The sequence below is a fragment of the Apus apus genome, chromosome Z (assembly GCF_020740795.1).
Source record: "Apus apus isolate bApuApu2 chromosome Z, bApuApu2.pri.cur, whole genome shotgun sequence".
NCBI lineage: Eukaryota > Metazoa > Chordata > Aves > Apodiformes > Apodidae > Apus > Apus apus.
In genome coordinates this window covers 48,432,092-48,456,015 of record NC_067312.1, presented here as the reverse complement: position 1 = coordinate 48,456,015, position 23,924 = coordinate 48,432,092, and the positions used below count along the sequence as shown (strand labels likewise).

The window sequence follows — 23,924 nt, the reverse complement described above, 5'->3', positions numbered from 1 at the left end:
CTAGGTTTTGATCTGGTATAAATGTGTGTGAAGGATTTCCTTCATGCTTAGTAGTGAGCAGGATTAAGAATTTACTCTGTATCTGAAAGAAAATTGTCTTCTGCTATATGATTATTTAGGTGGAAATGTTAAAAATAAACATGCAAGCAGGCCAATCTTTCTATTAATTTATTTATTGAAAGGTTGTTAGCTTGTTTTCTGAATGCTAGTAATCTTATCCATTAAAGTAAAACATGTTTTTTAGACATTCTTTGCTGTTTATTCAGGTGTTTAAACAAAATATTTTGGAGTGGTTATGCAAGTTGAAAGTTCAGTCTTGTTTATGTTAACATGTTGTGCTTCTAGTTTGTGACTGTATTATTGTATGTCATTAAACTTTTACATTGCTGCAGTACTTGGATTCACATCAGTCAACAAGACCTTTTTTCCTCTAGATTATAATATGTTCACTCGATTATTTTTTTAGATTAGAACTCATGAATGGATGCATCTACAGACCAAACGATTGAAATTTAACATACTTCTAACAACATATGAAATTTTGCTGAAGGATAAGGTAATCACACTTCTTGAGGGAGATAAAAATATTTTCTCCAGTGTAGACTACTTAGATTTGCATGTATTGGGTTACGGGTCAATACATTTGTGGAGAGTGTAATAGCTTTTGCTTCTGGAAGTATGACAGTGTGTGGCTTGGGTTTTTGAAGGCTTTTTGTGGGGGGAGTGTTAAGCACTTCTAGATTTTCTGCATGTGTAGTGAGGCTTTTGGCCTTTTTCCATTTTATTACGTGAGTAACACTTCTCTTTTTCCAGTTTGCTTGGGATTCTTACTACTGTAATAGTATCTTCCCATCCTCAAGAGCTCTACTCATTGCAGACCACCATCAAGGAACTGAAAAAGAACCCAATTCCTAGCTGCAAACATAAAAAAATCTGAAATCCCATGTAGTTTTTTATTGTTACTGTGCATACAGTACTACATGTGTATGTATTAATACTGTCTCCATAGTGTCTCCACTGTCTTCAATACTGAACACAGAGATACTCTTAATCCTTCTAACAGTATGTGGGAATTTTTATAGGTAGTAAAGAGGCAGAGCGTTTTTACTTCATTTGTTTTTATATGCTGGGAAGAAGAGGTCAATAGTTATATTTTTTCTGTCATGTAAAAATAATTGTGGGTCAGACTTAGGGCCATTTTTTTCTTTTGAACTTAATTTATACTTTCCTGGGAAGCTTGCACTGCCTTTCATTGAATCTGGCAAATGTAAAAGCTATAATTAGTACTAAAAACATACAACTGTCCATATTTTATTAAAATTTAAAAAAATATGGTGTTTATACCTTGGTTATAAAATGTGGGAAATTATGCAATGTGTTTGTTTGAATAATGTTCCCCCACTCTGTTTCTTTAAGTCATTCCTTGGTGGTCTGAATTGGGCATTCATAGGAGTTGATGAAGCTCATCGTTTAAAAAATGATGACTCTCTTCTGTACAAGACCTTAATAGACTTCAGGTCCAACCATCGTCTTCTTATTACTGGAACCCCTCTCCAAAACTCCCTCAAAGAGCTTTGGTCTTTGTTGCACTTCATCATGCCAGAAAAGTAAGGAGTAGTTTTACATTATTATTTTTTAACGTTTTTTTGGTCAGGCTGCTTATTCTGAATTAGTGTAGTGATTTGAAAACAAATAGAGGTAAAGAAATGTAATGTAAATATTCCATACAAATTAGATGCATATATTTTTTCAAGCAGCTCCAGATAAGTAATGCTACTAGCAGTTGTCACCTCCTGTTTTAGCAGTCCACAAAAATGATGGATTGATTTATGGGTCAGAATCTGGAAAAAATGCTTCATCTTAGCCTAAGAGAAAAACTGCACAGATTTACTCAGGGGAAACAGTACAGAATCTTCTCAGTATTAGTACTATTAATGAAAACAAATTTGTAGCAAGATGCTTAATGTCTTGTAGGTCAGTCAGGTTTCCCATACTGTTTACATAAATTGAGCTTACTGTATTGACCTTATTTTGTGCTGAGCTCTGTTTATGAGGATAAATCAGAACTCATGTGTGAGAGCACATGTTCCTGTCATAGATCTTGCAAATGCCAAGTACCATAGCTCTGTTTAGTTTGAGCTATGAATTGTACCGACTGCTTCAGAACCTTACAGGCAGAGCCACTGTGGTGGCTTCATTTGATCCTAAAGTCTGTTTTCCTAGTCTGTTAGCACAGAGGATAGTTACAGTTCAGCTAGACCATTGGCAAGCTGCAAGAAGTACAGTATTGTGTTCTCTTGCATACCCTCCAGCCATGCAGCCGGTTTTTCATGCTGCTCTTAATGATGAAATTTCTGCATCCATCTAGATGAGCATCCTTGCAGAAAAATAAAAATGTTGGGTTCTACTGCAGAAGTTAAAATTTAGTAGTTATAATTCTGTAAACATTTTTGGAAAATCCCATTCTTCTATTTAGAGGCAAAATATTTAGAATTTCTTGTGAGCTGGAAATTCAGAAATTGTATAAATTAAACAGGAAGAATGGGAAAGAAATGAAAATGTGTGTTTGCTCTTGTGGTATGTTTATACACATTCTGTGCTTGTGTTACTTTCTCCTTGAAATTTACTTCTTCATGTCATTCACAGTGTGTCAAAATTTTGCACTAATTCTTTATTATGCTGAAGGTTTTCCTCCTGGGAAGATTTTGAAGAGGAGCATGGCAAAGGGAGAGAGTATGGTTATGCAAGTCTTCACAAAGAACTTGAGCCATTTCTGCTAAGAAGAGTCAAAAAAGATGTAGAAAAATCCTTACCTGCTAAAGTTGAGCAAATTCTGAGGATGGAAATGAGCGCTTTACAGAAGCAATATTACAAGTAAGTAACAACACTTTTTAAATTCTGCTGTTCTAGTAGTAAGCCTACATGCAGTTTACTGATGTATATTAGTTTTTTAATGCAATTTGAACTTGAGGCTTCCAGGTTTCTACAACAGTAGAATTCTATGAAGTGAGGGCTCAAGAATTACGCTCGTTTAATACCAATTTTTGTCTCTTGCTTGGGTTATTTGTATATTCTTTTCAGATCTGGTTGGTTTCTTTAGCTTGTTTGTATTTGGGGCACATATCTGTCTTGCTTCCACATATGGTTAGAAATTATTTATATTATTTGTCTTTTATCATAGGTGGATTTTAACCAGGAATTATAAAGCTCTCAGTAAAGGTTCAAAAGGCAGTACCTCAGGCTTTTTGAACATCATGATGGAACTTAAGAAGTGCTGTAACCATTGCTACCTCATTAAACCACCAGATGATAATGAATTCTATAATAAACAGGAGGCCTTGCAGGTAAAGTCACTTTAAAAAAAAAAAAGTTCTATCTTAAATCTGTAATATTCACAGAATTTTATAGTGCTCTATCAGTTCATTACTTCTTACTTAAGTATATTAAGAAAAAAACAGGTTCTCAGGAAAGTGTGCATCCTGGGTTTTACAGGTAAGTGGATTTTTTTCCTAACTGGATCTGAGTAATTGACAGATAACTGATTAAATAAAACATATTCCTTTTTAATTACAGTCAAGGAAAAAGGAAATAAGTTGAAACAGGTTGCATATTTTCATACAAAATAAACTTGAGACCTTTTTTAAACCTAAGCAAACTAAAGTGACTAGGCAGGTAAGTATGAGTGGAAGTGCACATGATTGGCAGTGATACACCAGAAATTTATATGATAACAGAAAATTACCTGCAGAATGCTTATAAGGTGTTTTTTATGATCCGATGCTGTTCTCTGTATGCCTGTAACAATGAAGGTGAAAGGAAATGGAAGTTAAAGGCATCTAAAGCTCAGTCTGATTTTTTTTTTTACTGTTGTAGCAGATGAAAACAATTATCATTACAAAAAATGGTCCTTTATTTTTATCTTTTTTAAGGTTAACTTACATTTGTAGCAAAACTGTTGAGAAGCATAGCAACAGAGAAGACTGTTGATGCAGTTTTACCAACTTACTTCTACAGATTATATTTCTCTTTAAGCTTTGATAATTTAAAGTTGATAATTTAAATACCTTCCCAAAGCTAATGTATTGTGCAGTGACAAATATCCTCCTGCTTTCTGGCATAAGTAATAGTAACACCTAACTAAAAATTTAGCATTCCATAAAATTCTATCTCAACTAAAGTAAAATTAAAGTAAACTTTCTTGTTCATGTAATGCTGCATACTGGTGAATTTATATAGCGGTGTTCTCTTATTGTCACATGAATTTGGTTGCTTAGTTTGGTCTATTTAGTTCTAGGAGATTATAAATTTTATTCACATTTTAAATTATTCTTAAGGAATGTCAGAATTTACCTTTTTTTTTTTTTCTTCCCACACCATTGGAAAAGGGCAAACCTTGAATGAATGGCTAACCAGCTGTAGCATGTATTAGTGTTTAGATGGACTTATTTAGTAATATATATTTCTTGATTTTTCTAGCATTTAATACGTAGCAGTGGGAAACTGATCCTTCTTGACAAGCTGCTAATTCGTCTGCGAGAACGTGGCAACAGAGTTCTGATTTTCTCACAGATGGTGAGAATGCTGGACATCCTAGCAGAATATCTGAAGTATCGTCAGTTTCCTTTTCAGGTAAAGGCTTGGTAGTAGTAGCCAAGAAGCTTTCATCTTGAATATAAGAAAAATCTCTTTTTTTACTCTGAGGCTGACAGAGAAATGGAACAAGTTGATCAGTGGTTATGTCATTTCCATCCTTGGTGACATTCACTAGTCACCTGAGTGTGACCTTGGGCAGCCTGCTTTGGCTCTTGTCGCCAGAGGAGGGAAGTTAGACTCTATGACCTCCACATATCTCTTCTACCCTCAACTGTTTTGTGATTATGTGATTTTTACTACTTTGCTCAAGGAAACATGTATGAAGTGTTATTTTTCTAGAAAGACTAGCAATTGCTATATGATAAATAGTATTTTGAAATTAAACTGATGAACTAAAAAATTATATTAAATTAATGTTTTTTTCCTTCCCTTAACACTTTTGGCAGCTGAGAATTCCAGTTGCTCTGATTTTGAATATTGTGCAAGAATTACTTTTTAACTGTAGTATTTGATCTCTTTAGAGACTTGATGGATCAATAAAAGGAGAATTGAGGAAACAAGCACTGGATCATTTTAATGCAGAAGGATCAGAGGTATGGTATTTTTTTCATAAGGAATCAGTTTTATTTTTTCCAAAGAAATACATAAAACATTGCACAAAAAATGAAGACAGAGAAAAGTGATTAATATATCAGTAAGGTTGAAAGTTCATTGTTACTGTCTAGACTGTAAGGCTTATTCTGCTATTTTTTTTCTCTTGAGAAACAGTTAAGTAGAAACCACGTAACTTAGGAAAATGTATTTGATCAGTTCCATAGTGGTATTTTTTAAAATTAAAATTCTTTGACAAATTAATTTTAACTACCATATAAGTAATTATTTTCTGCAGTAATTTAACTTTAGCCTTATTCCTGTGTAGAACATAATCCAGTGTTTACAAAAGTGTTGAACTTACACAAGCACTTAACATCAGAAACATCCTTCAGCAGTGGACTGACCTAACCTTTGTATATCCTTGCATGAGCAACCATCTTTAATTGTTTCAAATCTGGCTTCTGTTACCCTCATTTGTTGCAGTCTATTTATTTGCCATGGAAGAAATAGTGAAGAACTGATTTCTAGGCATTCTTTGTGAGCAACCTCTAAATATGTGTCTGTTACAGATTCTTTTCTGAGCTGCAAGATTTGTAGCTTATTTAGCTTTACTGTTACTATTGCATATTATTATATGCATGTTATTATAATGATTTTTATTATTATTGTTATTGTTATTGTTATTATTATATATTATATGCATGCCATTCTGTACCTTTGATCAGCTTAAATCTTTCTTCCTACTCTGGCAGATGTAGGGAGGTTCTTTTGGTTTCTGTTTTGTTTGTTGTTTTTTTTTTTTAATCGGTATAAATCGGTAATTGAAGGCTGGCATAGCATTTACCGGTTGCTGCTAAAGTTGTTTCTGCTATGATGAAGAGAGAATGACTTAACTCTTAACATAAACTTCAGATATTTTTTTAATACAGAAGTTAATTGTGTTTCAAATTTCTGGCATAGATATTGTTGCCTTTTTCTGAAATATTTGCAGTTCCTCTGTACATTTTTTGAGATAAAGAGGAATTTAAACTTTATGCATTTCAAAAGTGGAGGCAAACTATGCGTTGGAACAGCAACAAAATTGTGTTCTCCGTTTTATTTTTGTATTTCTTTACTAAAAATTCAGGACATTCTGTGTGGTTTTTCACCATCACTGACCTAAGGTCTACATGGAAGTTTCTAACACAATTCTCAGGACTCGTTCCTGACTCTAGTGGTTTGTTGTTTCCAGTAATTGTAGTGAAAATCAGGCGCTTCGTTTAACCTAAATTTAATGTTTGTTATTGCATGCCTCAAGATCCCTCTGCTGTCCTTCATACTTGTCTCTGAATAATTCTATCTGAATAATTCTGAGTATCATCTACAGGCTTTTTCGTCTCGTTGCTTATTTCATTTTCATATTGTTCTTTAATATGTTCAATGGCGTCGAACCTGGCAGAAGACTTTTACTTCCTGTCTCTTAACCTGTAGACTTAAGCATGTTGCCTGCTCTGATATGGCTCCTTAATCTTCAGGGCTTAGGGCATGGGATGAGGGAGAACGTCTTTGCATCATGCAAGGCTTTAACAGTAGGGTTTTGTGCTTTTTGGCCAGTTTTTTGTTTGATTGAGATTTTTTGTTTGGTAATCATCTAGGATACTGCTTCCTTTAAACTGTTGCGAAGTCAGCAACTACTTAGGAAAGAAATTGGTATCAATATTTGCTTTATATTTAAATACACTTTAACTGTAGAACAGTTATGGAATTGGTAGTTAATGATTTTGTAGTCTGGGCCACAGACTGCATAAACAAATGTTATATTGGTTCCTTTGAGAATATTACAATTGCTGTATACAAAACTATTTAATATTTTATGATTTCAGGACTTCTGCTTTTTACTGTCTACCAGAGCTGGAGGGTTAGGTATCAACTTGGCATCGGCGGACACTGTAGTTATATTTGATTCTGACTGGAATCCACAGAATGATCTGCAAGCACAAGCTAGAGCGCATAGGATTGGGCAGAAGAAACAGGTATATTGACCTTTAAAGTCCAAACCTGAAGGAGAGTTCCATACATTAACTGTCCACTCTCTCTCTGAGCCATTCAGTCCTGATGTGTTTTTAAGAATGCTTGCTGCATTTGTCCAAAAATGTTAGTAATGCCCATTTAACTTTCAGAGTTTTTTAAAGTATCTTTATATGGAGAGATAGTATGGCAGCTGTGGTGTATTGGATGGGAGAGAGGGAAGAGTTGTGGGCTTGTCTGTCCCACATTCATTGGCATAATGGCATTCTAGAAAATAATTACTGTGTCAGGCATATCCCCCTTCCTTAAAGATTTCTTGGCACTCTTCAGGTTTCTTTCTTACATGGCAAATATGGCAGTTTTGCCTATGGCAATGCTTGTACCAAATCACTGAAGTTCAAAAAAGACAGGTCCAAGAGTTCTAACAACTTCTGGGGTTGTTTAAAATATTTATGTAAAGACTGTGGTAACATGATTGAGCTAGTATTTCATATTTGAAACTAGTTAATCAGTTCAGAAGACATATAGCAAAGACTGAAATTTCTCCTTCTTGTTTCTTACTTTTAAAAATATACATAGGTTAATATTTATCGGCTAGTCACAAAAGGGTCCGTGGAAGAAGATATTCTTGAAAGAGCCAAGAAAAAGATGGTATTAGATCATTTAGTAATTCAGAGAATGGACACTACAGGGAAAACCATACTGCATACAGGCTCTACTCCTTCAAGGTATATTTCTATTTATTTATCAATTTACTTTTAAGAATACTTGACAAGTAAGTAAAAGTTTAAGTTATTTTACTTGGTTAATGAAAGGCAAAATAAGGTTAAATAAGTAAAGATGAAAAGTATATTGTCTTTGCATCTTTTTATTTGCATATTAAAAAATATTTTTAAATTTTAGATATTATTTTTATTTATTATTATTTTTTTAGATATTTTGTTTAACAGTAAAAAGAAAGCTTAGAATACTTATTATTATAGAGAACTTTTTCAAGTTACTAAGATAAAATGTATTTCCTGAAACATCTTTTATTTCAGCTCGACACCTTTTAATAAGGAGGAGTTATCAGCAATTTTGAAGTTTGGTGCTGAGGAACTTTTTAAAGAGCCTGAAGGGGAAGAACAGGAGCCCCAGGTAAGTAGTGCTTCTGGAGTACATAGATAGACCAACCAAAAATATGTATTAATTATTTCTTTGTAAAGAAAAACTTCTTATTTTTTTAGGAAATGGATATAGATGAAATCTTGAAAAGGGCTGAAACTCGGGAAAATGAGCCGGGTCCATTAACTGTAGGAGATGAGTTGCTATCACAGTTCAAGGTATTGCTCTGTTTCCTCCCTCCTGCCACAATTATACTTTAATTTACAAATTACTGTTTTTCTTTTCTGTACCTACACATTTCTTCATTCTTATGAAATAGGTGCCTCTTTAAGTCAACCCTGTATTTCTTCCTAATAAAATGTCTTTTCACATGTGCAAGATATCTATCATAAGTATAAATATTTTAAAATACATTATGTATTTTGCTAGTAAAATAAGAGATATTTGTGTTGACTATTAGAATTCTAGGTCATCTTGTGTTTTATTTACTGCCTTTGTTTTTAAGCAGCTGTGGTATCATTGAATGCAAAATACTACGTTTCTGTTTCTAGAAATAGCTTTTAGCCCTGAAGTAGACTTGAATGCCAGGGATTTTAAGCATTGTAAGTTAAACATACGGTAATTTGGATGTAAAAGAAATAGAGAGCACAACGTATTTGCTTAGATCAGTAGATAGCTCTTTTAAAGGAAGAGTAAGATTCTGATATTTTCTCATATTAGCACGTGTGGAGTCTGTTTCATAAACAAATAAAACACTGCCATTGCAGGTAATATATTTCATGAGGCATTTAGTACATACATAGATTTTATATATATTATAAAACAATAGTGTAGATAAAAAACACATACAATATATAAACACACTAGCTGCTCCGTCTTTTTCAAGTGAAGCTATATATTGATTGGATAAAAATACATATATTCTGATATACCAGGTGGCCAACTTTTCCAATATGGATGAAGATGATATTGAGTTGGAACCAGAAAGAAATTCAAGAAATTGGGAAGAGATCATTCCAGAAGTCCAGCGGCGAAGAATAGAAGAGGAGGAAAGACAAAAAGAACTTGAAGAAATATATATGCTCCCAAGGATGAGAAACTGTGCAAAACAGGTGTCACTTGATTCTGACTGACTTGTAGTACTTTCATGTTGCTGTTGGTTTTGTTTGTTTTGAGTTGTTGGTTTTGCATTTATGATTGTTTTCTTTTTCCTTGTCTGAACACATAGTTTTGACAGGTTAGGTAAAGATTTACTTAAATTTTGTAATCACATAGCTTTATACTACTTCTTCTGAAATTCCAGATGAGCTTTAATGGAAGTGAAGGGAGACGCAGCAGGAGCAGAAGATACTCTGGATCTGATAGTGACTCCATCTCAGAAAGAAAACGGCCAAAAAAACGGGGAAGACCACGAACAATTCCTCGGGAAAATATTAAAGGATTTAGTGATGCAGAGATCAGGAGGTAAGACATGAGACGACATTCATAAAAGAAAAAGACAAGTTTTTATTTTTATTATAAAGCTTGAAAGTACAGAAGGCGATGTATTTTTTCCTAAATTTATTTGACTTTTTTTAAATGCAAGCCATTTAATGTTTTACTTGTTTTTTGTGGTGCTGACACAGTCAACTGTCATGGCAATAATTTAAAGCCATAAAAATGAGCGTTAAAATTAGGCTTGAAAAACATTCGTAATTGTTTTAAATATTTTAATTCCTGCCACTCATGAAGACAGTGATTTCAGAAACTAGTTGTTACAGTGATGAGCTTTTCTGTTAATATACAAGCAAAATACACTGTTTTCCATTGTTTTATGTAAATACCACAGTGCTGAAAGAATATGTAAATCTTCTTGGTGACAACTACAAAAATTTGAGTGGATTTTCTTTTTAAACTTTTTGACACTGTAATTGAATTATGTTATATCACACTTAAGCTAAAAAAATTAAGATTCTCTTTGAATCTTGCACAGCAGGTCCCTTAAATATTTGGTGCCAAAATATTTTTTTGGTAGAAGGAAGAGGAATTGGGTTTTTTACCTTTGCTTCTGGAATTTAAGTAAGCATGTTTCTCTAAAACGTGGTTAAGTTTTTAAAATATTTTTCATTAAAGAAATAAATTTTTTTTGCATTTCTATTGAATCTAACGACACAGTGAATTAGTACTTTTTTCAAGGCTGTTCTTGTGCTTGTGCTAGCACTTTGAGTCCTTGATTGTTAAGGAAACTTTTATTTAAATAATTTGGTTTATTTTTATTTAATTTCCTTTCTATCCCCAGGATATCAATTTTGTTTCCATTGCTTACACATTCCTACAGAGAGTATCTTTCCTGTCATAGTTTCTAAAATCTTCTAAAATCTGTTGCAGGTTGCTTCTTTTACTATATAAAGCATAATGTCTGAAATTTCTATTTATTGTAAAGCCACATTAAATTTTTATTAGGCACATCCAGATGCTGAATCTCCTGTCTTGTGAAATTAATAAAATCAATTTCTGAAATAAAGTGTACCTTCTATTGTTTTATTTACATTAGTTCTTAAATCAGTAAAACTGTGACATTGTTTTAGGTATCTGCTTATACTAAGCTGCCATACTCTCCCTAATGTTTTTTTCCATTGAACACATAGCGTTACACTCTGATTAATAATTGTATCACTACAATTTAAAAAACAATTTAGGTAATATTTATTTAAAACTATTTTCTGTTACTAGATTTATCAAGAGTTACAAGAAGTTTGGTGGCCCTCTTGAAAGGTAAACTTGATTATTATTTGTGTAGCAACTTGGAACCTTGTTTTCATAAAAAATTAGAACAATAACCAAGAAACCTTAGGCTGATGAGAAAATAAGTTCATGTGAATGTATTGTGTATAATTATTCCTTTTTCTTTTAAAGAGATGTACAGTAATTTAACTCAAAACTGTAGGGTTAGGGTCATTTACAGTTTTTGTCCTCTGATACCTGAATCACTTTTTCTTGTATCAAAAGTGCACACAGCATAGCAAGTGCAGTTTAACTGATCGCTTTACATGATTGTTTCTCTGGTTTCAAAGTCTGAAGCAGTCATTCGCAATTACTAAAGTTTTGGAGCTATAAAAATGTTTTTTATTTCAGGTTAGATGCTGTAGCTAGGGATGCTGAGCTAGTTGATAAATCAGAGACAGATCTTAGACGTTTGGGAGAGCTTGTACATAATGGATGCATTAAAGCTTTAAAGGACAATTCATCTGGACAAGAAAGAACAGGTACAGTGTGTCCAGGGGGCTTGGGGGGAGGCAATGAAAAATGTTTGAAAGTCTGAATTATTCTTGCTCTTTGATTGTAACAGGAAGCAGTTTTGTTGAGGGAAAATATAAACAAAAAAGTTGGCATGCTGGGTAATTTTTAAAGAGGCTTATAGTAAGACAACTTCTTTTTTCCCTTCTGTGTGTAACTTGTCATTGGAGAATGCAGTATGTTTTGCTTTATTGTGAAATTTAAAAGTAATATTATATGGAAGACCTTTTGATTCTGGGGCTTAATTCAAGCATTTGGTTAAGAAAAAGTCATTTGGATTATTTGAAAATTTGCTACTATAGCATCAGTCTGGTTCTCTTTACATTTTTCTGTATTATATTAATAAAGGTAAGTGTTTTAATAGTTTTCTCATTTATTTTAAGGAGGTAGACTTGGGAAAGTTAAAGGCCCAACATTCCGAATTTCAGGAGTGCAGGTGAATGCAAAGCTAGTCATCTCTCATGAAGAAGAGTTGGCACCATTGCACAAATCCATTCCTGCTGATCCAGAAGAAAGGAAAAGGTATTGGATTTTGTTTTTGTTTTTTTTTTTTTTTTAAGGGAAATAGTCACGTAGGAAATTTTTCAGGTTTTATTAGCTTTTTCATGTAACTTTGACTGAAAGCACACTGTGTCAGTGTTGTTTTGCTATTCCCTGCTATTCCCAGCAGTATCCTGCTTGCACCTGTTTTTCTTTCTTCCCTTGCCATAGAAGCCAGTACCAGCATTGGCTTCCCAATTATATTCACTGGGGTCTGTGTTCAGTTACTAATAGTGACCAGGACTAGCATTTAGGCTTGCTGATGAGCTGCTGTATGGGTTAGCTTCTCTTGAGGGGAAAGCAGTGTCTGTCAAAATGCAGCAGTATTTTCTACCCTCTGAACCTTTTTCTCTTGCCACCTTGTGTATTACTATCCACTTACTTGGCAGTTACCCTTGAATAATTATTAATGCTTTTATTCATAGTTAACCAGCTTTATGACACAGCTTATGTCTTGATCAGCTTTAAAACATGTTTCGGGGCTGATTTCAATAAATATTTTATACAAATGTTAAGAAAACATAATTATAAATATTTGAATTAATTTCCTAAATATACCAACATCTTTGCAGAGAAAACAAATATAATTACATCGCTTTCAATATGTTCCCTTTCCTTTTTGTAATATTCAGAAGTAAAAGTCCATTATTTCTCTTTTTAATTTATTTCTGCTAGATATGTCATCCCATGCCACACCAAGGCTGCTCATTTTGATATAGATTGGGGTAAAGAAGATGATTCCAATCTGTTAATAGGCATCTATGAATATGGTTATGGCAGCTGGGAAATGATAAAAATGGATCCTGATCTTAGTTTGACACAGAAGGTATGTCATCTACAACATTTCGTCAGGGCCTCTTTTTCTTTAGGTCGATTATGTTGCCGTATTTCCAGGTAGCTGGACCTTTGGAATTTGAATTTTTCTTCAATCTTTTTCTTCTCTGTTTTAGATACTCTAGTAGTGCCATTAAGTGAACTTATGGAAGGGAGGTTTTTCTAGGGATTTGATTTGGTTTCCCCACCCCTACTTAGTCCCGAGGTTCTTCACCTGAAGCTGTATTTCTCTCACAGTGTAAGAATAGCTATTCTGGAATTGTGAAAAACTGGGATTAAGTTAACTTTGAGACTTTGCTAGCAACTATAGTTTTGGGATTTAAGAAGCCAGGGTTATGTCCAAATTCTTCTAATAATGATTCCTAACTCCTGCCTTCCATTAATTTGCCTGTTATTTTGAAGCCACTCATATGTATTTTTGGCATCTGAAATATCCTGTAATGAGTTTGGTATTTAGAAGACGAATGAGAAGAGCCCAGAGTTCTTTTGGTACAGCAGCTCAGAATTTCTTAGATAAACTATTGGAGTAGAGGCAGAAATCTGAGGCTGGTGTCTTGAGTTTGTTTTAAATTGAGAGGCAGTTTTAAAGACTCTGCCTTGGCTGTGTGATTGATGAGAAATATTTTAAGAACTTTTTCATTGCTTCAAAGACGATAGCATATTTTCTAGGTATAGTCAAAGTGGATTTTTTCCCATCTTTTTTTACGTAGCTTTTTGTGTTTGTGCTCCAAGCTAGCATCTTCCAAACTTGCTAATACGTACTTATAGCTCTGATGCTACCGTTGTTCTCCTCAGATTTTGCCTGATGATCCAGATAAGAAACCCCAGGCGAAGCAGTTACAGACCCGTGCAGACTACCTCATTAAATTACTGAATAAAGATCTTGCAAGGAAGGAAGCACAAAGGCTTGCTGGAGCAGTAAGTAAAATTTGGTATTCATTAGTAAGATAAAACAATGGCATGTGACATGGGCATATCAGCTGATAGCTTTGAGTGCTTTGTTTTTTTTTTTAGTTTTGCTCTTTTTCTTTGTGTGGTATTACTCTGTTTTACTAAGCATATTACATGAGCTCAGTAAATTAATTGCAAGTTTCATATTGTATTATTCTCTTATTTATTTGTACATGTTCTTTACTGTTACTTTATGCTCTGTCTCCATCCCTGAGAAAAGTGATTGTCATATAGTCATTAGCAATAAATAAAATAAAAATATTCTATTTGATGTTAAAAAGAAATGAATCTCTATTTTTTGCAACTGTGGTGCAAAGATACTTGTTAATTGCCATATTAAGGAGACCAATTTGTATTCAGGGCAATTCAAAGAGGAGGAAAACAAGAACTAAGAAGAATAAGGTGACAAAAGCTGCAAAAGCAAAGGAAGAAATAAAAAGTGATTCGTCACCACAACCCTCAGAAAAATCAGATGAAGATGATGAGGAGGATAACAAGGTAAATACCTTTTGTGTGCTAAAGATGCCTATTCAGTTCTTCCTTTAGTATTGATCTCTATTCTTCTGCTTTATTTAATAAAATTGAAGCACCTAAATGTCATCCTTTTTCTGTGGCTGTGACTGCATCAGTACAAGAACACTGAATATTGTATTTATTTTAATTTAATGATAAGTCAGTAGCTGAGGAATTGTAAGTAGTTTTCCAAATTAGATTATTAAAAAAAAGTTGTGGTTCGTTATAAGAGGCATTGCTCAGTTTCAGCATTCTTTAAAGACTTCAGCAGTGTAACTGGTAGAAATGCAAACCTAATGTAATACACAATTATAAAAATAATGTTTCTGGCTAATGTGTTATTGCTGCTGACATTGAGTTCTTGGGTAGGGTTTTTGTTCAGGCCCAGGAAAAAACCATGAAGCTCAATTTAAATGAGCAGCATGAATAAATGGTATTTCAAGGCTTGCGTGTGAGAGCTCGTATATATGGCGTGGCTATTTTTATTTTAAAAGACTGCTTAACTGTTTAACCTTGTTGTGTTCTTTTACTTCTGATGTGTTCCTTTAAGTGTTTGCTTTTATTGGGTCTTCTTACTTCTTCCACACACAGTAGTAACCACTAGAGATAAAAAAAAACTAGTTGGAAGTTAAGGGTCATATGACACCTGATTTTACGACTTTTTATGCAGCTGAAACCAATGGAAATCTATGTATGTCATTTAAATGCTCACTACTTGGCTTACAATAAACTAAATTGAAGTGTCTTATATAACCATCTTACACTATGACAAACCACTGTAATTGTCAAGTAGCTTTAGAGGAAAAAATAAGTATGCAAATACATAGCTAAAACTGAATCAGCCTTAGAAGAACCATGGCAGATCTATAGAAATCAGTCATTTTTAACTAAAGTGTTTCTGTTGGTATTTAAATTGTAGTATGAAGAATAAAATGTAAACCAGAAAAAAAATTAAAACTTTGAATGTAGACTGGTTTATGTTTATAGATACAATAGTTTGCCTAGAATGTGTCATCGCGGTTCCCAGTAAATTAGCGTGGGTAGCCGAATCCTGAAAGTAAGCAAATTAAGCGTTCAGTCTTCTTAAAAAATGAATATTCATTTCCACTCAAAACAGAAGACACTGCTAGTCAATTGATTGACTGGTTCTGTTTTGGGAAAGTGTTTAGATGCTGTCTCCTTTTGTATGTCTAATAACAGATAAGCATCACTTTAATACTTCTGGTTAGAGACCAACAGTTGCATTTCTGAAACTGGACTGTATACAAAACTGGGCTTTAACATAGAAAATGTTTGGCTTTAGCTACTTAGCCACCATACTGTGTGCAATAAACTTACCTGTTTAACTGTTGGAACGTTCAGGAAACTCTTGAAGTCAGGGGATTTTTGCTGTGAAGTTTCTGTGGTAACTTAGTGCTGAAGTTGGGCTAGTTACTTGATACCTCTTCCAAATAACTTGTTTGGATTTACATGTTAGGCACTCTTTATTCTGGTTTTCTGCAATGGATTTTATATATGCCTGTCCAGTACTTCAAATCAATTAAAAGATTATAATGATTCTTGCACCTGTACAAAACACTTCTGTTACTTATTTTTCTGTGCCTGAAAGGATTTGCGTTTCCATATCAAACCTGGTAAGTGAATATTATAAAGACTGGTAGAGAGTTACTTTGTTCACCTTCAAATAATTCAATGGACCTCTATCAGACAAACTAACTAAGATCTTTTTTTTAAGCCTAGTAAAAAGAGCACCTCTGAAAAAGAGAAAGTTGGGATTCTGTTACCTTTTACTGTGAATGTTTAATATGGGATTAATAAAAACTTACTGGGACAAAGCTGACTAGAAGAGAAGTCTTCTGACATCCATTTCACTTGAGTATCCTAACCAGTTCAGTTCTGCGAGCCTTACTTCCTTACAGTTTTTAGCTCATCAGAGCCTAACTGCCTTTTAGAGGGCCAGAATTACAAGTTAATTCCAAATTAAATTGACATAATTTCTCACTGCCGCCACCACTTCCAAATTAGTACTGGCTTTGTCACATCAAAGAAGTGAGTGAGTAGTTCTCATCTTTCTTTACAGCTGCCTTCAGTTCTATACAATAGGTGTTAAATCTATATCCAAATTTTAAAAGAATGCACAGATAAAAAGGATGTTTTAAACTGATGGTTATGTATAGATAGGAACGCTGTTTGATGTGACATATATGCTTGCGTATTGCAGGATGAGATTGTTTCAGTGAAACATCCACATAAAAAAATTAAAACAGAAAAAGAAAATGAAGAAAAGCCTGAGCCAGATACTGGTATAAAGAAGGAAGCTGAAGAAAAAAGAGAGACAAAAGAAAAGGAAAATAAGAGGGATTTGAAAAGGGAGAAAAAAGAAAAAGAGGATAAGAAAGAATTAAAAGAAAAAGATATTAAAGAAAAGAGAGAAAACAAAGTAAAAGAATCCACACAGAAAGAAAAAGAAGTAAAGGAAGAGAAGGTAACTAGGTTTACTTGTCTTATATAGCACCAGAAAAGGTCACTAGGTTTCTGTGAATGATGTTAAGATTGAAAGGTGTTTTGGATGTGAACAGCTGTCATTTGATTGGTCTTTGACATAATTCGAAGTTTTGTTTTACTACCTGAAACCATGAGGACAGGCATGTGAAATAGGAAGTTACATCTTCAATGATCATTATCTTTGCTGGACAGAGAGTGTGTGAGAAAATAATTTTATTCCTTTTCCATTTTCCTTTTCCATCCCACAGAGAAAGTAAAATGTACTGTCATTGAATGTCAGCATAGTTCTTATTATTTAAGAGAATACAGTAGTTACAGGGACTGACATCTACTGTAGGATAATTCCAGAGCCGAAGTAAAGTTTACTTAAATATTTTTATATCTTAGGCAAATGAAATAAAATCTGAAAATAAAGAAAAAGCTAAAAAAATTCCATTGCTGGATACTCCAGTTCATATTACTGCAACTAGTGAACCAGTTCCTATATCGGAAGAATCTGAAGAATTGGATCAGAAAACTTTTAGTGTGGTAAGTCCTATTTTGATAAGTTAGTGTTTATGCTTGACAGTCTAAACTAGGATAATTTTAGATGTTCTTGGTTTTGTTATTTGGCATGGTAACATGGTTTATCTTTTTGCTGGTGAAGTCCCAGATTAGTTAATGCTATTGACACTATACTAAAGTAATTTTTGTCTTAGTTCCCATTGTTTTATTTCATTGATTACTGCATTTATGCAGGATAGTAGGTTACAAAAGCTAAAGCCCAGATATAACTAAATCTGGCCAGGGACATCAAGGTTAACAAGAAGGTTCTACAGGTACGTCAGTGATAAAAGGAAGACTAAGGACAATGTGGGCCATCTCCAGAAGGAGATGGGAGCCCCAGTCCTGCAGAATATGGGGAAGGCTGAGATACTTAATGACTTTTTTGCTTCAGTCTTCACCAGCAAGAGTTCTGACCACGCCACCCAAGTTGCAGAAGCCAAAGGCAGGGACTATGAAAACTTAAGTCCTGTCCACTGTAGGAGATGGGCAGGTTCGAGACCATCTAAAGAACCTGAAAGAGCACAAGTTCATGGAACCTGATGACATGAACTGGCAGATGAAGTTGCAAAGCCACTTACCATCCTGTTTGAAAAGTCATGGCAGTCTGGTGAAGTTTCCACTAACTGGAAAAGGGGAAACATAACCCCCATATTCTAAAACGGAAAAAAAGGAACACCTAGGGAACTACAGGCCAGTCAGTCTTACCCCTGTGCCCAGTGAGATCATGGAGCAGATACCCCTGAAGGGTCTGCTAAAGCACATGGAAAATGTGGAGGTGGTTGGTGGCGTTCAGTATGGCTTAATCAAGGGCAAATCGTGCCTGACTGGTTTGGTGGCCTTTTACAATGGAATCACAGTGTTGGTGACCAAGGAGAAAACAACTGATGTCATCTTCCTGGACTTGTGCAAAGCATTTGAGACTGTCCTCCATGACATCCTGGTCTCTAAATTGGAAATATATGGATTCAATTTGATGGATGGACCACCTGGTGGATAAAGAATTGGCTGGATAGTCACACTCAGAGAGTAGCGGCCAATGTCTCAGTGTCCAGGGGGAGACTAGTGACAAGTGGCATTCCTCTGCCGAATGCCAGGTTTAACTGTTGCAGAAAGTTTATTTCAGATGTACTGAACACTCATATTTAATTTTGATACTGAGTTTGTGTAGCATTCAGGGTGTAAGTCTTGTGCTATACACCTGTGCTTGAAGTTTGAACTGAGATTGTAAAACCTGATTATAAGAGTTCTTTTCCTTAGAAAATCCCTTATGTGAAGGTAGTGCTTTCTTAAATCCTTGGTATCTGTATTTTATACAATGTAGTACATTTGTAGAGGAGTACATTTCCAATTGGGTTTAAACAGCAACTTTTTTTCAAAAGAAACCTGTAAGTCTATCTTGTGTTTCATTTGGCATGCAATAATACTGTCATTGTCCATATATATATACATATCACGCTAAAGGGTGGGTCATGTTTTAGATTTTTTTTTTCTTTGAATTAATATATTCCTTTTTTATATTTTACAGTGCAAAGAAAGAATGAGGCCTGTCAAAGCAGCATTGAAACAGCTGGATCGACCAGAGAAGGGCCTTTCTGAAAGAGAGCAGCTGGAACATACCAGACAGTGTCTAATCAAAATTGGGGATCACATAACCGAATGCCTAAAGGAGTACACAAATCCTGAACTAATTAAACAGTGGAGAAAGTAAGTTATTCTTCATTTTTCTCAAAAAAGGAAAATCTATAATTGCTTCTGTTAAGCAGAATAGATTTTTACTCTTTTTATCTTTTTTTATTCTCCCTTTCTGCTATTTAAAATATGAATCTATAAAAATATTATTATAGGTGGTTCTGACTTTCAGTGGATTCACTTCTTCATACAGCACTGCAATGCATTTTTCCAGTACATGGCGTCATTCTTACTATTGAAAGCAAACACTAGATAACTTGTTACTTACACTGTTTAGTGGAAAATCTGTCTTCCTTTTCAGCTTTGAGATGGTTTGTTTTAGGTTTTTCTAAGTCCGGCAGAAATTCCAGTTCTCTCTTTGTGTTGAATTTTGTATGATTTTGAGTTGCAGAATTCTTTATTCTTTTTTAAGTATGCTCTCAAGTTAAATTACATATTAACTATTACTTATAGTAAGTATTTATCATGACATACTCAAATGTATTTCTAAACTGAAAAAGATGTTTGTATCTTTGAGGTAACAATTTAAAAATATAAAGAGAAGTTGTTGGTTTCTAAACAGCTTACACTTCATTATTAAATTCTAAATGCAATTTCAGTTACCTTTATCAGAATGTGCACTTTAATCTTCTGTGGTTGAAAATACATCCTGCACTTCCATATATAAAAATTTGTTAAGTGTTTGATTTGATGTTTCTGGAAACTTCTGTTAGTGTAAAATGCTTCTGCTGGCTTTACTTGATTTACTTGAAAATATTATGATAATCTGAGATATAAAAACTGGATCTTATTTTTATACATTTTTGTAAAAGTTAAATTCTCCAAGTGGAAACTCCTAATAGAGCTATTAATCATAATTATGCCACAATATTATATGTAGACTGTTGAATTACACATTTCAGCAATCTTTAATAGGAAGTGTAGTTAAGCAACCTAGCTAATACAAAGTTAGACAAGTGACATTAGGCACACCATAGACTGGTTGTCTGCTACTACAGACCTCTAGACCAAAATCACAATATTTAAATAATCACAGTGGAGGAACAGATTGTTGTTTCCTGAGCCTGCACGCTTCAAGTATTTCTGAACACTAGTATTCTATAGTCTCTTCTAAGGACACAACCTGTAAATTTGACTAAATTTTACTTTAGATCTATTACCTGTGCACAGGCACAAATGTTTTCTACAGGATTTTGGCATCTTGACAGCAAAACTTCATTTGTTCTTCTTTTATTCCTTTGAGCACAAATTACTCACCAATTTATTTTCATGCCACTTTCACCCTCTCTCACAGTTCTCATTTATTTTCCAAAGCTTTGACCAGACTTTAGAATTCTATGGAAAAATTCTCTCACTGATACTTTCATGCAGTAAGGTTTGTAGGTCAAGTATGTTACACTGGAAGAGATTCCAAGTTCTTTACTTTCCTAAATTTTTATTTACTGAGTGATTACTTACAATTAAAAAAAAAACCTTACAGAATACAAAAACTGATAGCCACATTTTTAAGCAGTTTCACAGATGATTCTAGTAACACAGTTGTTATTAGCAGTACTTTCCATGCATTTTGCACTCTGAAGTACTTATAATAAATATTAAGAAGTGACAAATTGTTAAAGGAATTAAACTTTCAAATGTTCAAAATACAGCTAGATAATGTTTGATGTGCAGCTCAGCAGTATTCTGTAAATTTTATACTATTTCTGGTTTACTCAAGTAGTGTTCAAAATAATTTCCATTAAGTCCACGTTCTCTTGCATAATAAAATAAAAACAAATTTGTGGAAGAATTAAACTTCTCTTTTCTTCTTCCTCAGGAATTTGTGGATTTTTGTCTCTAAGTTTACAGAATTTGATGCCAGAAAGCTGCACAAACTGTATAAACATGCAATCAAAAAACGCCAAGAGTGTCAGGTAATGTTTTCAGACCCTTTCTAAATACACAAATATATATTTCAAGTATTATAATTAGGTTTAAATTATTATAATGAATGCAGAAATACACTTCAAGTAGCACTTGTATTTTTGATAAAGTATTCCCTTTTCTTAGGGTATCTTTCTAATTAATTCAGATGAACTTCAGGATTAGCAATGTGGTTTTGTACTTGTCTCTTTTAGCAGCACAATGACCAGAATATTAGCAGCAATGTGAATATGCATGTAATTAGAAACCCAGGTAAGAAAACTTTAATATATTCTTGTCTTTTTTATCTTAGTTTTTGTGTTTATTTCGTTTCCCATCTCCTAGATCTGTCTCCCTCAATGCTAAGTATCATAGGGGTTATTAGCAAAACTTTACTAGTTGGCTGATGAAATCCAGCTGAGTGAAGGCTGAAGCTGGTAGTCACAGATTTCAGTAGCAAGTTATTTGACCATGCTTTAGAAAAACTTTGGAAACATTTTATGTGTTTAATTTTGGGGATGGAGGAAGGTCTACTCAAAATCTGTAAATTTCTTGTGAATTCTGTGCCTGTTTGTTGTAATGTCATTGCTGTGTAAGAAAGCAGTCTATTCCGTGAAGTTGTAGTTTCATTGAATTGTAGTTTGTAATTAGTTACATAGGCTGTTACTGTTGACAGTAACACTGATTTTTCTATGCTCCCACATCTGCTTTATTGTAATATGTGCTTTTATCTTGTGTCATGTAACATTTTCATGGACTTAAAATCAACATATTGTATTTTATTAATACCACTGAAAGCCTTTGATTAACAAGGTTTAAAACTCTTAAAACTTACTCATACTAAGGCCATCCCTTCTTAGAGAGGTTGTTGCTACCATTCCGTCTAAGATTGCTCTTCCAAAGGCATCTCTCCTCATTGCTCATTTGGACCATACTTAGCTTCACATACTGAATGGAGAGGTTGAAAAGTTCAGTTTCTGAGTCCTACACATCTACGTTCTGGCTTGCTTCCCTCTTACTACTTTGGTTTCTTTCAGTTCACTCACATTAGTGCATTTGTCTTTCAACTATTTAGATCTTGTTTCTGCCAAATAATGCTGCTTTACATCTGACATATTTAAGTATTGTTTGAATTAAATGAAGATTTTGAGACTTCCTTTTAACCTCTGCTCTGTTAAATAGATGTGGAAAGACTGAAGGAGAATACAAACCATGATGACAGTAGCAGGGACAGTTACTCTTCTGATAGACATTTTTCACAATATCATGATCATCATAAAGACAGGCATCAGGGAGATGCTTACAAGAAAAATGACTCTAGGAAAAGGCCGTATTCAGCCTTTAGCAATGGAAAAGATCACAGAGACTGGGATCACTACAAACAAGACAGCAGGTGAGTTTCTTCAGCAATTTTAAAATCTGTTCCGAATTACTTTCCTGGTTTTGTAGTATGCTTGTAGGAAGAACCAAAACATCTTTTTTTGAATAATGCAAAATTGCAAAGATGGTATCACTATAATGGAGTTCTGTTGATCTGACATAATTGTGGCTCTTAAGGTGTGTTCAGAAACACTAATACAAATTATTTCTATTTTTTAGATACTACAGTGATAGTAAACATAGAAAGTTAGATGACTACAGGAGCAGAGACCACAGGTCGAACCTGGAAGGAAGTTTAAAAGACATCCGGGCTCACACAGATCACCGTTCCCATTCAGACCACAGGATACATTCAGATCACCGTTCCACTTCAGAGTACAGTCATCATAAATCTTCTAGAGATTATAGGTACCACTCAGACTGGCAAATGGACCACAGAGCTTCTGGTAGTGGCCCAAGGTCACCATTAGATCAGAGGTCGCCATATGGTTCCAGATCTCCCCTAGGACACAGATCTCCATTTGAACTCTCATCGGATCACAAAAGTACACCTGAACATACATGGAGTAGCCGGAAAACATAACAAAGACTAACATTTTCTGGACTTCCTTTTAGCCATATACAGTAAACTTAACACAGCAATTGCCTTACATGACTTGAAAGATACTGACTGGATATTCTGTCAGTAGCAGTATTGTTACTTCTTTCCAGGATGCAAGGTCTATTCCAACAGAAGAAAAATATTTTTGTATTTAAAGTTTATGCTGCACTGTGCTGCAAATGTCGTGGCACTCTTTTTTAAGAAATGGAAGATGTTTACTTTTACAGGGACCTCAACACTGCCCCTTCCAGACTGGATCTTACTATAAAACTCTTCATGTCATAGTGGTTTTAGGCTGAACACATTTTAAATTATGTTTGTAAATTAACTTTTGAACACTGACCTGTGCTTATATTTCAGGAAGGAACAAGGAGTTTATTTTCTTTTGTTTCTTAGTAAAGAACTCTCAAGGACTTTTTTTCACTCTCCAAAGCTACTTGTTTACATTGCACACTGCAACCTCCTTGCCGCTTTTCATCACAAGCTCAAATATTTAAATTCTGTACCTAGATCTGTAAAATATCCAGAATTTCTCATGTTTGTGATCAGTTATAATGCCTTTTTAAAAAATAAAAAAAAAATTAAAAACTCACATAGGCATGGCTGTAAATTATTGTGAATTAATTAAATGAGGTTTTTTCCCCTTGCAGGGTTTTTCTGACTGTTCCTTTCCTCAACAGCTCAGGCCTTCTTGTCAAAAGTATAAAACCACATTTGTGTACTTACATGTTTTAATAAAATATCTTGATGGAATCACTGTTCAGAATGTAAAAATGGGGTAAGGAAACATTTTATTCCATGTAGGGCTCCTTTTTTATTGGATACTTTAGATACATGTTTTGGTTTGGGGGGGTTGTTTTAGTTGGATTTTTTTTCCCCATTAAACTCT

At 34.1% G+C, this 23,924-nt stretch overlaps 1 protein-coding gene across 4 annotated transcripts in view; it reads left to right on the top strand.

The window, feature by feature from the left end:
- The window catches only part of CHD1 (chromodomain helicase DNA binding protein 1), a 51,212-nt gene extending 27,531 nt beyond the window's left edge, over positions 1–23,681 (top strand). Inside the window, exons 13-37 of one of the 4 annotated variants that reach the window (XM_051643633.1) lie at positions 467–556; positions 1,417–1,607; positions 2,686–2,874; positions 3,182–3,344; positions 4,477–4,629; positions 5,115–5,186; positions 7,050–7,199; positions 7,774–7,922; positions 8,235–8,331; positions 8,421–8,516; positions 9,234–9,410; positions 9,602–9,762; positions 11,011–11,052; positions 11,413–11,543; positions 11,958–12,096; positions 12,790–12,940; positions 13,744–13,866; positions 14,260–14,397; positions 16,634–16,897; positions 17,305–17,445; positions 18,989–19,167; positions 20,969–21,065; positions 21,273–21,327; positions 22,237–22,447; positions 22,654–23,681. In XM_051643633.1, coding sequence (XP_051499593.1) covers positions 467–556; positions 1,417–1,607; positions 2,686–2,874; positions 3,182–3,344; positions 4,477–4,629; positions 5,115–5,186; positions 7,050–7,199; positions 7,774–7,922; positions 8,235–8,331; positions 8,421–8,516; positions 9,234–9,410; positions 9,602–9,762; positions 11,011–11,052; positions 11,413–11,543; positions 11,958–12,096; positions 12,790–12,940; positions 13,744–13,866; positions 14,260–14,397; positions 16,634–16,897; positions 17,305–17,445; positions 18,989–19,167; positions 20,969–21,065; positions 21,273–21,327; positions 22,237–22,447; positions 22,654–23,017 — 3,723 coding nt within the window. In that variant the 3' untranslated portion in view covers positions 23,018–23,681. Of the gene's footprint in view, positions 1–466; positions 557–1,416; positions 1,608–2,685; positions 2,875–3,181; positions 3,345–4,476; positions 4,630–5,114; positions 5,187–7,049; positions 7,200–7,773; positions 7,923–8,234; positions 8,332–8,420; positions 8,517–9,233; positions 9,411–9,601; positions 9,763–11,010; positions 11,053–11,412; positions 11,544–11,957; positions 12,097–12,789; positions 12,941–13,743; positions 13,867–14,259; positions 14,398–16,633; positions 16,898–17,304; positions 17,446–18,988; positions 19,168–20,968; positions 21,066–21,269; positions 21,328–22,236; positions 22,448–22,653 lie in introns of all 4 variants that reach the window. The other 3 variants (XM_051643632.1, XM_051643634.1, XM_051643635.1) reach the window with 3 other exon arrangements.
- Positions 23,682–23,924: the final 243 nt, after the last annotated feature.